The 17,152-nt window shown below is 48.0% G+C and overlaps 1 protein-coding gene across 1 annotated transcript; it reads left to right on the forward strand.

Moving 5' to 3' along the window:
- The first annotated feature begins 1,056 nt into the window (after positions 1–1,056).
- On the forward strand, positions 1,057–1,761 carry LOC119386379 (sulfotransferase ssu-1-like). Its single transcript, XM_037653694.1, has one exon. It carries the CDS (start codon positions 1,057–1,059, stop codon positions 1,759–1,761), a length of 705 nt encoding a protein of 234 aa, XP_037509622.1.
- The last annotated feature ends 15,391 nt before the right edge of the window (positions 1,762–17,152 follow it).

The following is a 17,152-nucleotide window of genomic DNA, read 5'->3' on the forward strand; positions in this document are numbered from 1 at the left end:
GTGTATACTAGATTGTGCATGCATGCGTGCATGGCAAACATGCGATATATGGTGGACTAGATGCCATGGCATGAAGGATTTCATTTGGCTCAAAGACAAACAAGGCGATGTATGCAGCTCTTTGCTGGCTGCTTCGCATTACATCGATTCCCACAGTGCGTGGGATCTGCCGAATTTTTTCACCCCACAATCCCCTCTCCACGTGTAGCGTAGCCAACAGGACAATTTCAAACTGAATTCTCCGCATGTCCTGCACTACCTACAGTTCTCTCTAAATAACTGTCTAAACAACTCATGTCTAACACCCTCTCGCTCCGACACGTATTCTGAGAGGATTGGATGGTGCAGTTTATGGATGACGGCAGCACTGATGACCTCATTTTGCAGTTCTATCCAATAGTCCTGATTATGGCGTTAGGAGGGTGAGCTTGGGCAAGCTAAATGAGACTTATAATAATAATAGTAATATCTAGGCTTTAACGTCCCAAAACCACGATATGATTATGAGAGACGCCGTAGTGGAGGGCTCCGGAAATTTCGACCACCTGGGGTTCTTTAATGTGCACCTAAATCTAAGTACACGGGCCTCAAACATTTTCGCCTCTATCGAAAATGCAGCCGCCGCGGCTGGGATTGGATCCCGCGAACTTCGGGTTAGCAGTCGAGCGCCATAACCACTAGACCACCGTGGCGGGGCGAAAACGAGACTTATGGACAAGCAGTCAGCTAAATATTACGTATCATATGTTAAGTGCAAAGTAGTAGCCATCATACCTGTTAAAAGGTTTCTAAGTATAATGGTCTTTGATGTGGTATAAATAGCGTAAAGGGAGCCATATGGTTTATTTATTCCCACCATATGCTCCACTCACCATAGCATGCAGTCTGAACGTTTGTCAGGTATGGCTCCAATTGAAAACTGAGGTTTCATTCAGTATTCTTCTGTCCTCGAGCTGTCTACAATTTCGCGTTGTTCTTTCTCCATCTACTTTTGTACCTAGGGGAGAAACTGCCGAAAACTATGCCGAATTCCATCGATGGTGTCCGTACCCGGAGATGACGGGCATGGGGTACTTGAACGAGATGAAGCCGCCACGCTTCTTTAAAACGCACTTCCAGTATCAACAGCAGCTCAATAACCCGAAGGCCAAGTTCATCTACCTGACCCGCAATCCGCTGGATGTGTGCGTCTCATTCTACGACTACGTGCGGAAAGCTTCAGTATACCACTTCGCCGACGGCACCTTCGACGACTTCGTCCATGCTTTCGTCGCCGCAGAAGTGGAGCGCGGGGACTACTGCGACCACCTTCTGTCCTGGTACGCGCATCGGCACGAAGAAAACATCTTTCTCACGTTCGAACAGCTGAAGAACGACTTCAGAAACACCGTCTTGTCCCTGGCGGGCTTCATGGGAGAGAAGTACAGGCGAGTGCTGGTGGAAGACGAGGACGTGTACCGGAATGTTGTTCAGAAGAGCAGCGTGCCGTACATGTCCAAAATGTGCTACGTTGATCAGTCGGTCATAGACAAGTTGACGGAGAAGGATCAGCCTTACATAGAAGCGGTTCATCGCTACATGTTGGCCACTCCCGGGAAGATAAAGGGCTCGAACATCGTACGAAAAGGCGCAGTAGGAGACTGGAAGTCGCACTTCACGCAGGAACACTTAGAACTGATGCGCGAGTGGATTGCGAAACGAAACGCCGGCGCTGTGATCCGAGATCTTTGGGCTGACATGGACCTCGGTGGAATTGTCTGAAAGCCTAGATTGTATGAAAATGTGCTAAGAATTTTTGAATAAACTTTATTTGTCCAAGGGTAATTTTTGCTGGTGCACAAGGCTAAGCTGCCAGGGGTTCATCGCTCGAGGAACATTTTCAGAGGTCCCAGGTGATGGCCCTTGCCAACGCCCTGGCTCGCTGGACAGCTCACTCCAGGTCTGCAGTCCACGTTTACGTTTATTGCTCAGCAATTAAAACTTAATTGAACTAGCGCGTGCCTCTTCTATGACTGTGGGCCGTATAACGATGTCTCGACTCAAATGCATGTCAATTTGTGATTGATGTTTATGGCACTCTCATGTCCTCCTGTAAGTTTAGAAGTTCTAATTTTATTAACAAGTCTTCTAGTCATGCCATACAGATTAAATACGTGCTTTTTCAAGGTGCTAGAGCGCGTGTGCGCTGCTGTTCACTCTGCTCTGACACGCACGTGAACGAACACTTATTGCGTCAGAAGGTTTGGCGTGTTAACGTTAACGAGACGAATCTGTTCAGAGGGCTCCCTGTGCGATAAAATGCATCGCGAGGAAATAGCCATTTAAACAAACGGTGCACAGAGAAATGTGTTCTATTTAATTCGTTAAGTACAAACATAGCACGCCTTTCACCTCTGCAATTCATGAAAGTATAATTTCGGCTGGCAGTTTCTTATTGCTATGGTAACACCGAGTGCCACTACCATATGGCGATTCGCTTGCGATTTAACATGAACTTCTGGCAAACCACGTTTAAGCAAACACGAGTGTCTACACATGATATCATGCACAATGTCGTGCCGATCTAGTTTAACTATTTCTGGACAAAGAAACAGTTAGGCGGAATACTGCCCGAAATGCCTCTGGGACAGCATTTTTCTTCTTATGTTAGAACGACAGCTCTGCTCCTCCCGGTAAAAACCCAGAAACTATATTGTGCATGCTTTTGACCTCGAACCTCAGCCAACGTCAATTTCAACCTCTTCCTTCTCGCACGTGCGTCTTCCTAGAAACGGGCATACGAGGTTTGTTCTCTACAGCGCAACCCTCTCCTTCGGTCACGAGAGCCGCGTGCAGGCGGGCTTCCGCGCCTCGAGACCTCAACTCCTGTCACGTGACACCCGCTCCGGCAATACAAAAAGGATTCGAGGAATGCGGACCGTGCGCCTCTGCATTACACGCGGGGGCGCCGACGCGCGGGACAGCCGTAGCATACTTTCCGTGGTAGTTGGTGCTATCGCTCGACAAGCTTGGTATTAACCGCGTTCACCTACAGCATTTCTTGCAAGGTCAACTTGCAGACTTCACAAACGTGGAAGCTGGGAGAACATCGATAAGTGAAGTCGGTCCGTGAATGTATGCATATACGAATACGCCGCGTTGCTAGCACGTTACTAGCTAGCCTGCTACCTGTTAGTGCGTCAAGTTCAACTTACTCGATCATGCAAACTCGACCATGCAACGCGAAAACCAGCGCGAGTAATTTCCGTAGGCTTCTTTTGTTCTACCCTTACAAGATCTGATAAACAGTGCCACGCTCGTGTATCACGAATACTTCATATAATGATGCACGAAGAACTCAACCAAACACTCACTCCATCATTCAGCGATCCTTTAACAAAAACGACGTTTGCTCTTAAGCATGAATGATGAAAGCAGAGAAAAAATAAAACACAGTTTCGCCTCGCGGGCGAAGAAATGAATGCGATAGCAAGAACTTGGAATGTCACTGGAAGAACGGCAAGCAGCTATAAACTTGCTGCGCGCTGCTCAAGCACAAATGACGCGAGAAAAGAAAACACACAAGGCGAGTGCGAACTAACAACTGTCACAGCTCGACACTTGCAGCGCGCTGTTCAAACACAAATAAGGACGCACGAAAAGAACGCACAGGTATACATGGGACGAGCGCGAACTGTCACAGTTGTTACTTAAACCCTGCTTTCGCTCTCCTAGCTAGCAGATCACTCCTTTCGCAAACGCGGCCGCTGCAGCGAGCAAAGTGACCTTCGTGTGGTCTATAGCTTCAACGAAATCTTTGTGGTGAAAGCACAAGACGTACAAAACTCCCCCTCAAGAGATAATCGGGTGAGCACGGTCGAGCACGCCGCGTATGTCGAAGTACAAGTCGAAGGCACACATCCCAACTCCGGCGAAACACTAGACAGTTTTAGAACAGGGGACCCAAGAAATTTGCGAGCCGCCAGGGGACATGCGCAGAATGCAAGCCACTCTCGTACTCTTGCGCTTGCGTTGTCCCAAGACCCTGCAGCGCCTTCCTTTGGGCAGCACACAAAACCGCAGAGCGCACGACCACAATAGAAGAAAATAAAGACGGCGCTTGGCAGTGGCACGTGTAGCCGCGGCTCGCGTTCCCTGCGGGCGTCGATTCTGGTCACTAAGACAAAACTTCATTTGGCTCTAGTTGGTACATATTCCCGAGGCCAAAATTACAGCGCAAACGCACTTCTTTCTCCTTGTTACTCCTTGCCTACTTCTTTGACCCTGCACCCAAGTGAATATGATTTCATGTCTTCGCGTATCTAATACACTATCATCCTTGTTACACATTTCAGTTTAGAGCTAGTGTTGTGTGCACATGCGGTAAGGTTGCCTTGGGATTATATATGCAATGGCGTATGAAAGAATGAAGCAGTTGTTAGTCAGCGCTTGTGTCGTACGTTTCTTTTCTTCGTGGGTATCTTGTGCGTTGCGCTGTAATTTTAGCCTCAGGATTCTGGTCACGGTGTAACATATATACTGTTATTATGGTTCAGCCGTCTCGTTTCTTCCTTCCTGTGGCATAAGTCTACAAGAGCCAAAGCATTCCCACTATCTCGCGGCACCGCGAGCCACGGGACGCTTTTCTCTTTCCCTGGCCGACTGGCCACGAGTGGCATGGCGCTACAACCCCAATATGGAAAACTAGCGTGGGTCGCCAGCGAAACGACGAAAACGCAGCGCGGGCAACGATGCAGCATGGCCCGCGTCTCGCGTAATTTTAATATCGCCACGTGCGGAGTCCCGTGCGTTTCACCCAACGCCGCGTGCGTTTGTATTCAGCCGTTAGTATCGTGGAGAACGAATGACGCATGGCGTGATTGTCTAAGGCAGCGAGCAGCGGAACGGCGGATCGCAGGTTCGAAACCCTGGTCGAGCGCTTCGGAATTTTTTCTTACCGAATTTTTATATGTGGCTTTTATTTATATATACGCACATATACATATCAGGTACATGACGGCGACAGCGAAAACCCGCCGAGAGTGTCGATATAATTCCTGCCGCAATAAAAGTGAGTCCCTTTAGGTAATCCAAAGGGGAGTAAAAGTGAAGGTCTACGCCTTCACGAACGAAATAAGGGGTATAATTCCAGGAGCTCGTTCCTACGCTACGAATAACCTAATGAAACCAAGGAAAGAAGTGGAAATCTTAAAGGATCGTTTTTCTTTGTTATACACAATATTAATGAGCACTAACAGACAATAATGCCAAGGGAAGTATAGGGGATGTAAGGTAAATGTGAAGAAAGAAAAGTGGACGAAAAGATGACTTGCCGTGGGCAGGGACCAAACCTGCGACCTTCGAACAACGCGTCCGATGCTCTACCAACTGAGCTACCGCGGCGGCCATCCCCCCGTCCACTTTATGGAGTATATATGTGAGAGTTTTCGTCCACTTTTCTTTCTTCACATTTACCTTACATTTACTATTAATAACATCCCCTATACTTCCCTTGGCATTGTTGTCGGTTAGTGCTCATTAAACTAATGAAACCAAGAGGCAACAGCTTTTAACAGACGAAAGAGCACCTTGTCTTCGGTGGTACCCGAACTCGCAACCATTAGGCGACACACTTAATTACGCTGACGTTCCCAGTCCACTGAAATATCTCAACCTCACCTCCTAAAGCTTTCTGCATCTCCCCCACTGTCGCGGAAGCTTCGGGATTGACCCAAGCGACGATTTCATGTTATCTCGTCATCACATGACGTCATGAAGACGTCGGGTGACATCTTAGCATAATGTGATATGTCAGAGGCCATGTAATTATTTAGTATCTTTCGGGTCCACGTCGCCACCGGACGACGACGCCGGTCGCCGACGCTAGGCACTGGAATATTAGAGAATCTGGCACAAAATGACTATGTGCACTTCGAAGGTGCAAGGCATCGAGCTTCATCAAACAGCGTACGGGACGTATATTTCTTTTCTACTTCTTATAGTTTGCAAAGAACACTTTGCGCGGCGACATCGGCAGCGCATCGCTGGACTCGCTGCGCGACCGAGGCTCGCGGGTCGTGGCCGAGTAGCGAGAGCTGCTACGGCTGCGCAGCCTCGCCAGGGGCGACCGCCTGTCTTCATCGTCGTCGTCATCGTCAGCCGGTGCGTAGCGCTTCGACTTTCCAGGGCGGGTCCCCGACCCAGGAAAGGAGCGGAACGATGAAGTCTCGTCACTGCACGTGGCCAGCGGTGCCCGACGCTGATGCGGCGGCGAGCGCTGTGACGAGCGGCCACCGATTGCCGCAATTCTGCACATTTAGTGAGACTTCGCTTTACGACCTTTAGTCGTTTTTCACGTTATGGCTATCTATCTATCTATCTATCTATCTATCTATCTATCTATCTATCTATCTATCTATCTATCTATCTATCTATCTATCTATCTATCTATCTATCTATCTATCTATCTATCTATCTATCTATCTATCTATCTATCTATCTATCTATCTATCTATCTATCTGAGACACGCCGTAGTTAGTTGCTGGAGTCGATCATAACTTTGACAACCTGAGGTTCTTTAACGAGAATGGGTATTTGTGCATTTCGCCATCAAATTGCGGCCGCCGTGGCCCCGAATCGATCCCGCGTCCTCGACCTAGCCGCGCGACCAGCTACGTTACGGCGGAGTGTGTATAAATGCATGACATACAAGATCATTCAAAGCGGGATGGCTGGAATCAGTGGAACTAGACGCAATATGGCATATTATCTGCACGATTAGTAGATACTGTTCTTGAAAGTAATGGAGAAAATGTATAAAATCAACAATATGCTTTATAATTTCTAACTTTCGGTCGCAATAAGTGAAGCATTTTCTTATTATAACTGCGTACGCAATAATGTACCCTGACCACTACGCACATTACAAACAGTTCGTGTATGTCACTGCAACTACGCATACTCGCGTAAAATCCTCTTTGCCCTCAAGAACAAAAGCGATGGATGAGCATTTGAAAGCCTTGACTCTCAGAACTCAGTATAGTTGAAACTCGATTTAACGAAGTGACTAGGGCGCTCGAATTATTTCGTTAAATCAGTAATTTCGTAAAACCGAGAAAGATTTTTCCGCCTTTCAATATCTAAAATTGTAACTTAGCGACACCCAAAAGCTAGCCCGGCAATCGTTTTTGCCGGATGCCTGCGCGTCTGAAAAGTCCGCGAGAGCGGTCCAGACATGAGTACACCATGTCCGGGCGATGCAGGCCAGGTAGACGGTCACATGAAGCTATGACAGACTACTGATATGCGATGACTCAAAGAACGAATGCAGTGATTCTGCACCCAGGTCGAGCGAGAAAGAAGCGAGGAGATTATCAGTGCTAGCTGTCGCATGAACCGTGAAATAACCAAAGTAACCACCGCCGCCTCTTGCACCATTCGGTACGCAAGAGTGCTATCGACTGGCGAGTCAGTTGTTCATTGCATGGGCGCGGCATGTAGCTCCGTCAAAATAAGGAACTCAACTAGAGCGCCTAAATTTTTTAACGCGACAGCTTTAGAGCACACACTGGAAGAAAAAGGCTTGTCGGCCAAAATTAGAAGGAAATCACCGTTTTTTCACTCAGTTACTTCAGAAAAAACTTCCTTAAATTGGGTTTGGTGGCCAAATTAGTTAATCCGAGTTGATGACAGAACTGAACCCTATGGAATTGCGTGCAAGGAGGACTTCCACGATGAAGACCCCGGTAGTGTTGACTTATTACTATTTTGTCCCATGCCTCGGCATTTGGTCTAATGGTAACGCGCACGCGGCTCAGTGAACAAGTAGCTCGCGATCGAAAGCCTGGGAGGGTACGCAAAGATAGGTTCACTTGAAAGGCTTTGGCAGTACTTAAAAAAAGCTGGACAATAAAGTAAAAATATATCGAGCATCACATGGTGACCATAGGTCGGCCATAAAAAGAGGAGCTCACTCATACTCACTCAAGAAATATATCTTGCGCTTAGGACTCACTCGGACTCAGACTCACTAATATTTTCCTCAACCAGACTCACTCGGACTCAGACTTACGGCCCGATCTTACGGGCCGAGTGACTTACGGACCGAGTGAGTTGACTCTTGAGTGGGCACAAAAAGAAACAAAAACACTATGCGTTTCTGTAAAACTACCCAAAGCGACACGAGGGCCTGCTCACCCCCTGAATCCCTTCGGAACGCGGACCCATTCCTTCATGGGAGGCACGTTGAAGCGGCTGAGCATGTTGCTGGCCTGGTAGCCCCTGGGTGCGGCGCCGCCTCCTTCCGCGCCGTATACGTGGTATTGTTGCTCGGGAGCCTGCTGACGAGCTGATTGTTGCGGTTGATGCAGCTGCTGCTGTTGTACTTGGGGCTTCTGGCGGCTGTTAGACGAGCCGGGTTCAGCATCTGGCGCGCCTTCCGCGTCGTCGTTGTCGTCGCTGTTGCCCGAGCTCGAAGCAGATTTCTTGTTGCTGGCAGGTCAAGCGGAAGCGAAGACAGCTTTAGGGCTAATGTCATGACCACATATGAATAAAGCAGTTAATATGGAGGACAAAAAGTCACACAGGCACTTATGCATTTGCCCAAAACGACACGAAGACGAAAGCCATAATTTTCTCCTTTTGCATCTCAGTCGACTGTACTGTTACCCGTGATGTCATTGTGACGTCACAGGGCGACGTCATCACATCATGATGATTTTTTTTAATCATTCGTGTTGACGCCGACAGTCACTTTTCTCGCTTGATGAGGAATCTAAGGCTTTCGCTTGAATATAGCTTAATTAAATACGAGAGCCTTGAGTTTCACACGCTTATCGCGCTGAGATGACGTAGGAGAGTGCAGTGACTATTTGCCGGCAACTTTGGAAGTCCACCTCCAACGTGACACCCATGGCCGAAAAGATGCTCACTATCCGCCGCCACGGACGTAAATTGAGCTTCGTAATAGTTTAAGAGGGAGATACAGTATGTATTCATAGGAGCATACGTTGGAGGGCAAAAAGCCGACGCTCAATCGGTAGATCACTGAACGCGCAAAGTTGCGGATATAGATTCGCGTCCCATTGGTGACAAGACTTCACTCACATTTACTTTTCTTGATACTTTCGCACTTGAAGTTATAAACTATTTTGCCATGTGCTCTTTAGCAAGCCTTTCTGTTGAGTTTTTGTCTGTGTTTGTGAGTGATTTACTATGGGAGACACGTATGCAGCTGTCCCTGACGAAGGTATGATATCTGAAGAAGTTCTTCGTGTGAAATGCCACCAGAAATCGCGGTTAGAAAAAAGTCACAGTTTCGCCGCAAGGGCGAAGCAATGAATGCGATAGCAAGAAAGTAATGCTATACGAAGTGAGGCTCGCCAATCGATACTCTAACTTTGTACAGCGCTCCTGTTGCAAAGGCGGCCGAAACAGCGAAGGAAACTAGCGTGCTTCAAGTGTCGAGCTGCGACAATAGATAGTTCGCGCTCATCTTCGGTTTGTTCGTTTAGCGGCGTCCCTTGAGCTCGAGTGACTTTCGTACGCTCCGTAACATGAGCGCGGACATCACGGTGAAAGCTTGAAACATCCCTCTTCCCCTCACCACGAGAAAACCGCGCGAGCAGACAGCGGAAGGGCAAGGTTCTCCCTGCGCAAATATAAGAAGAAGCGAGCGAGCTCGCCGACGACTTTTAAATGCGCCCGTCGTGCTCCTACGCCATCTCGCTGGTAATGAAGAAACGCCTATACGCGCCTGCCGTCTCTGAGTCCGTCCGGCGGTAAAGGGTGTGTATATAACGCTCGCCGTTAGCTACGTGGAGAATCTGCGTTTCCTGGCATGGTGGCTAGCGCCACTCGCTGCGGAGCAAGATGTCCCTGGTTCGATTCCGCGCTTCGGAAGCATTTTTCTGAATTATTTTTCTTTGGGGCTTTTATATATATACACATACTTATACTTATACGGTGCATGACGGCGGCGACGGCGACGGCGACGGCAAAATCGAGCCGAGACTGTCCATATAATTGCTATCGCAAAAAAAAAAGAAGACGATTTCGAATACTATGTGCTCCGCTATATAAGAGTGGTGAGCTGCTCCCGCAAGAAAGCAAGACAACTAAAGAAAAGCGAGTCCATTTCAAACCCGAAACAGCTGTTTTCAGCACATGCTTTACATAAGCAGCTTATGTTTCTTTTGTGTAGACTCACTGACCGGTTATTCAAGGCTCCTAATGCTGAAAAAAAAGCTTTTTTTTCATCCGCAACTAAAGCAGTGTTTAATCTCTAATGACGAAAAAGATACGGTATAAAGACTGCAGGGGAGTTAAGATACTTCCACACGTGGAACGAACATAGAGTAGCTCGGATACTTACCGCTTCGTTATCAGCCACGCAGCCATTCCCACCCCCGTGACAGCAATCACTGTCACAGGAATAAGCCAGGAAATCCAATCCTCTACCGAGCTACCTGCACACCACACGAATAGATGATAACAGATGCCTTTAGCTGCTGTTTAAGTTTCCCATACGTGGTATTTTAGGATGCGCAGATGAGAGCTACAATATCACAAATAAACACTGTAACGGGAGCTCGTATCTAAGAAAAAGACATGGTTGATCCCTTTGTCATAGGAATCGGAATAACACGAAAGTAAAGCGTGCCCTTACAGAAGTAAATGGTTTACTGCACATTGATATAAGAGAATTTGCACAATGTATATTGATCGTCTGGCAGCTATGGCACCGTTTAACGTGTATGCACCCACTTTCATGATTGGTGGTACATCTCCATCCCGACCACTAACGTCCATGTTGAATGATTAAACAAACCCTTGTGGTAGCTGTATGTTACCGGTGAAAGCGTAATCAGAGAATGAGGTGTGATAGCCAGAAGAGCGTCGCATATTGGACGCGGAACTTGGTCGCAATCCCGCGGCATGTCAAAATGTGATTGACCACCACGGCCGGACTAGAGGGAAACGCAAAGCGCGTCGTGCCGCCCCGGTACCTCGGCCGCGATTTTTCTCGAGGCGAGCGCGTGAGCGGGGAACGCGGTGTTACAGCCAGGTTACGCAGGCGCGTGTCGCAGAAATATTTTTGGTTTGCATTAGCGTGATGCTATGAGCGAGGCCGACGCTTTTACGACGCTTGGGCAAAGATCGCCACTTCGCGGTGTGTTAAGGCATTGACAAAATTGAACTTCAATTGAAAACGCGCCGAATGGGAGGGTCGTGTAACGCGTTGCAGGTGCTAATCGCGGAGGCCACAGTAATGACGAATTTATTTTACTGCTCCCAGAGGGCAACACCACCCCGCCGACCGGGAGAGTGGTAAATATAAAAGGCGCGTTTGTAAAGCTGCTGCAGTCTGTGACCATGGCGCAGTGGATAGCGTGCCCGGCAGCTGTTGTTGCGGACCGAGTGGTCGTGGGTTCGATGCCCGTTGACGGAACTTTTTGTCTTTGCCATCTGATCGTGTAAATTATTTTGACGTCATTTCCGTGACGGAAATACGTCACTGAAATCTTGGTGGACCCCGGAATAAAACACTTTCGTGTTAAAATTATGAGAAAACCCCTGAGAACGTACGTGTGACAATCATCATCATCAATAGCCTGCCTTATGTCCACTGCAGGACGAAGATCTCTCCCAATGTTACCAAACCCACTACGTCCTGCATGAGCTGGTTCCATATTATGACTTCGACTTTTTAAATGCAAAGTATTTCTTAGCGAACCAAAGACACTTTGTGCGTTTCCATATATCTATCTATCTAGCCGCCTACGTCTGGGTGCTCTGGTGGTCGCCTTCCTAACCTGGTATGGACCAAAGTTGGCGTAGGAGGGCATGAGGGTATGACGAACATGACTGTCTGGTCATGGCATGCATAAAGTGAAAATGCTGTCGTATACGTCCTGAAACGCTTTCCTCCACCCACATGCGGCACATACCCGTATTCCACGGGGTGCGGTATGCGGGTATGCGCCGCATGTGATTCAGAGTTTATATCCACCAAGTAGCAATGTAGATGCGCTGAGTGAAGCACAAACGAGAAACGTAACACGGGACAGGACTAGTGGTGCGCTATGCTATGCCGTACCAACTAGCCCAAATTGAAGCTTTGCTATATCTACCAAGGAACGTCGAGAACAGACCTTAGTCATTTAAACGCGAGATCGTTAAGAAAATCCGGCATTGAGCCGTCGAATGCTGAGAATAAAAATCAGGGCCTCATCAGGAATCGAACACAGGCATTTTGCGTGGCAGTCAAGTATTCCACCACAGAGCTAAGCCAGGGGTGCTATGCAGGATGGCCCGAGTTTGGCGAAACTCGGGATCTTTCCGAGCTCTGGCGACACCCCCGTTTGAACGAGCTAATAGTACGAGAAGATGAAATCCATCCCTCAGCGCGCGCTCCGTTCCATTGGTTACGATGGAACGCGACGTCACATCAAGGGCGGTCGAGAAGGCTGGGTGGTGTCGTCAAACTAGAGGCAGCTTCTTTCATTTGTTTGTCGTTCCACTGAGTGCAGAAATGCACCCATGCAAGAAAAGTGGCAGAAAGTTCTACTAACTATATTTTTTATGTGTTCGCGGGCCGTTTGAATCCATTTTCAAACGTTTATTGTATGCACTAAGTAACCTTTAGAATAATCAGCACCGTGGCCTCCGAGATTAGTTCCGACCGAGCGCCTTAAAACACCGCGGCTAGAGCTAATCGCCAAGGCCACGTGTATAATCACAATGGTGCGCCTCTACATTCTAACGCGTTGCTCGGCCGGCGCGCGCCCTCTTCCTCATCTTATTAGTCGTCTGCTCGCTCCCCGAGCGGGTGCGGCCGGCTGATTAGCTAATTGGCTGGGCGGTATATCTAGCTAAGTCAGGACATGCTATGACGAAGCTGATTAAGCCAAATCATACTAGACCGAGCTAATTAAGCCACGTCTTACTAGGACCATGCTAATGAACCGTGTAAAGCTAACAAGCAAATTAAGACCATGCTAATTAGCACGACACTAATTAAGAGCGTGTAATTAAAACCAGGATAATCAAGACCTTACTCACCGATATCGTGTTAATTGGTATAGTGCGAATTAGGATTACGCTAATTACCTCTGTACTATTCAGGACCTTGCGAATTAAACCAAGTAATTAATGCCGTGGTAATTAAAACGTTAACAATAAAGACAGGACTATTCAATACCATGTTAGTTAGGACCGAGCTAATTAGGGTCATTCTAATTAACACGGCGCTAACTAGGAGCACGCTAATTCAGACCACGATAATTAGGTACTTTCTACCAAGTACGCGGTAATTAGGATCACTCTAATTAGCATTATATTAAGTACATTCATGCTAATTAGGACCTTGGTATTGAAATCTGAGTAATTAATATCGTGTTAATTAAAACATTACGAATTAAGACAAAACTATTCACTGCCATGTTAATTAGGGCCTAGCTAATAAACAATACGAATATTGAGACCGAACTGACACGGTCATTACTCCGAAGCAGGTCAAGCATACTGAGTAGACGAGCCACGTAATAAGCGCGAAGAAGCTAGGTGACCACAAGCTCCTTCGATGGCCTCAGCCTGCACAAGTAGTGCAAGCTGACTAAATTATTTTATATGCAAAGAAGCTGCTGAGTAGCGTCCACTGCATGAAGCACTCGACAGGCACAGCGGCACTATAACAGTCCCGAGTTGAACTGGGCCCTTTTCAGAATCAACGAGTTTGTTCCCGAGTTCGCACGTCAGTCAAGTTGATTGACAGACGTCCGCGGCGAAGATCGGGTCTGCCTACCGCGTTTGCTCTTGCGGAGGAGCAGTGCTCACGGCGCAACGCCAGCGAGCGGCATGATTAATCTATCAGCTTAATCACACAGACTATGCACAGATGCACGAAGAACTAAAGCTTATATCATCACGTGTCTACGATGTCTCGCATTCAACTTCACCGCGCTCACGACGTACCACTCACAGCCACGAAGCAAGCGCCCCTGGTAGGATTTGCGGTGAGAAATGTTCTTATTTACTTGTTTGTGCAGACATTGTTTCTACCGATTCGGTACTACAAAAAAATCTTCAGACTTGTAATGTAAGTAAAGCAGTAACCTGTCCATTTATTTATCTGTAATATTCCAGAGAAGCGAAACGAGCTGCACCAGAGTGCTGCGTGTGCGCCCTTGTTGCCTTCGAGAGTGGAAATTTCCATGCTGCGGGTGGAACGAAAGAATTTTCCGAAAGAGGACAAACGCCCACGAACACGCCCATGGGAGGCACGATGATCAGTTGGCAAAAAGATAGCGCGACAATCACGCTGACGTCGCTACACTGTCAAAATGCTGACTGAGTGGCGGCGCTGACGTGTTCGCACGCGGCGTTCCTTCGAAAACCGCCGCAAATGCCGCACATGCGTATGTGACGCCATGCTCGTTCTTGTAGCCGTTTTTACCAACGCTGCTATCGCGTGCTCCGCACTGTCTTCCTGTCATGACCGCCGTAATGCGAGCTCGGAGCAAACTCGTGTGCCCGAGAAGCTCGGGCCATCCTGCATAGCACCCCTGGTCTTGAAACTGCTTTGGAGAATATACAATGCAGGCGTCATGTCGGTGCAACGTCAACTGTGGTGCCTGTGTTGGGTCCTATGACTCAGCAAGCTGTAATAATAATAATAATAACAATAATAATAATAATAATAATAATAATAATAATAATAACAATAATAATAATAGCGTCTTAAACCCACGATATGATTGTGAGGGACGCCATAGTGGAGGGCTCCGGAAATTTCGACCCCCTGGTGTTCTTAACGTGCACCTAAATCTCTGTACAAGCTGTTGTCAAGCATTGATCGACCCCTTAGGAATACGCTTACGAATGCTACGTATGACATTCACATCATCGCACTGTCACGTGCACTTAATTTCCATGAAACTGACGTCTGTGCTCTAACGTGAGTGGTCATATTACGCCAGACGGTAGGTGACCCTTTAAACGCCAGCGTAGTCGACGTGCCTGGTACGATGTGCACACACACACACACACACACACACACACACACACACACACACACACACACACACACACACACACACACCATATCGATCCATATCGTAACACTTAGCTCAAAGCTAAAAATTGCAGCGTAGACAACCGAGTGCTTCGCATGAAACAGATTTCCACAATGTGTGGGATCTGCCGAATATTTAACACGAAAGTGTTTTATGCCAGGGTCCACCGAGACTTCAGTGACGTACTTCCGTCACGGAAATGACGTTGAAACAAAACGCCAGGCCTGCGCTGAAACCGCAGCACAGACACAGCGAAAGCTGGAAGAGCGGCGTTTCTAGAGCCCGTTAAGTTCTCTTGGGGCTACAATACAAATACACTAGAAAGGTACCCACTACGCCATAAATCACAATTTTTGTGAAGTTAGGAAGCACCTACTAAGCCATTATTCGTCATTCTGCGGAGAAGCGAGGCACCAGCTACACGTCTGTAAGGCATTATGTGCACTTTGTTGACGCGACGACTGATGACGATAAAGAATTATGGCTCAGCACTTTGTAATGGGTTGGAATCTTTAAACGGCCCACCAGTTATGTTTTTTGCATTGGGTGATGCCCGATCGCTATTTCCCTCTCCCGTCATGCTGTATTACATACGTTGACGTGGGAGAGAGACGGGGGGGGGGGGGGGGGCGAAGAACTTTACTGAGACCCCGAGGAAATGGATCATGCGCTTATGGGCTTCCTTGGCAACAATACAAGTGCACTTGCGAGGAACCCACTACGCTATAAATCATTGTAATTTTACTGAGACCCCGAGGAAGTGGATCATGCGCTTATGGGCTTCCTTGGCAACCAATACAAGTGCACTTGCGAGGAACCCACTACGCTATAAATCATTGCAGTTTTTGAGAAGTAGGGCAGCAGGCACTGTGCCATTTTTCATTCTACGGAGAGCGTTGGTACCTGCTAAACCCATGTGAGGCATTTGCGCACTTGTTGATGCTGTGCCTGATGACGATGAAGAATTATGGCAGAGTCCTTTGTAATGGGTTGGAAGCATTCAACAACCTACTCGTTGCGCAATTCGCATTGTGTGACGCCTGGTTACAGAATTCGCGTTGTGCGACGCTTGGTGCTTATTTTACTCTTCTACCACGCTATATTGCATATGCTAATGTGGTTCCTTCCCGACATGAAGCCTGTATAGGACCTTTTTGCAAAGCAGTTTCAAGCACCGGCATGACTCAGAGGTTGAATGCTGGGCTCCCACGCAGAGGGCCCAGGTTCGAACCTCGTTCCATCCTTATTTCGTTCCATCCCAGGTTCGAACCTCGTTCCATCCTTATTTCGTTTTTTTTTCTTATTTCGAGCGATACTGGTTACGGACACCGGCGGCGGCGGCGGACAACTACGACGCCAAAAACGGCCGGTGAAATGATCTCATAACAGCTTTCGCTGTAAAATATACAGGATCAGATAGCAAAGAAAAAAAGTTCCGTCAACGGGCATCGAACCCACGACTGCTCAGTCCGCAACAACAGATGCCGGGCACGCTATCCACTGCGCCACGGTCACAGACACTAGATGCTTTACAAACGCGTCTTTTATATCTACCATTCTCCCGGTCGGCGGGGTGGTGTTGCCCTCTGGGAGCGGTAAAGTAAAGCAATTCGTCATTACTGTGGCCTCCGCAATCAGCTCCTACAACGCGTTACACGTCCCTCCCATTCGGCGCGTTTACAATAGAAGTTTAATTTTGTCAATGCCTTAACACTCCGCGAGGTGGCAACCTTAGCCATGCGTTGTAGAAGCGTCGGCCTCGCTCATAGCTCTGCGACGCGCGCCTGCCTCACCTGGCTGTAACACGGCGTTCCCCGCTCACGCGCTCGCCCCTAGAAAAAGCGCGACCGGGCTACCGGGGCGGCACGACGCGCTTTGCGTTTCCCTCTAGTCCGGCCGTGGTGTTCAATCACATTTTAACATGCCGCGAGATGGCGACCAAGTTCTTCGTCCAATATGCGACGCTCTTCTGGCTATCATACCTAGTTCTCCGATTACGCTTTCACCGTTAACTACTACAGCTACCACAAGGGTTTGTTTAATCATTTAGCAGGAACGTTAGTCGTCTGGATGGAGATGTACCACCATTAATCAAAGT

This window comes from Rhipicephalus sanguineus, chromosome 3 (assembly GCF_013339695.2).
Source record: "Rhipicephalus sanguineus isolate Rsan-2018 chromosome 3, BIME_Rsan_1.4, whole genome shotgun sequence".
Taxonomy (NCBI): Eukaryota; Metazoa; Arthropoda; class Arachnida; order Ixodida; family Ixodidae; genus Rhipicephalus; species Rhipicephalus sanguineus.

Coding starts and splice junctions, on each gene's coding strand:
- LOC119386379 (XM_037653694.1), top strand. CDS start 1,057: ATGACGGGCATGGGGTACTTGAACGAGATGAAGCCGCCACGCTTCTTT.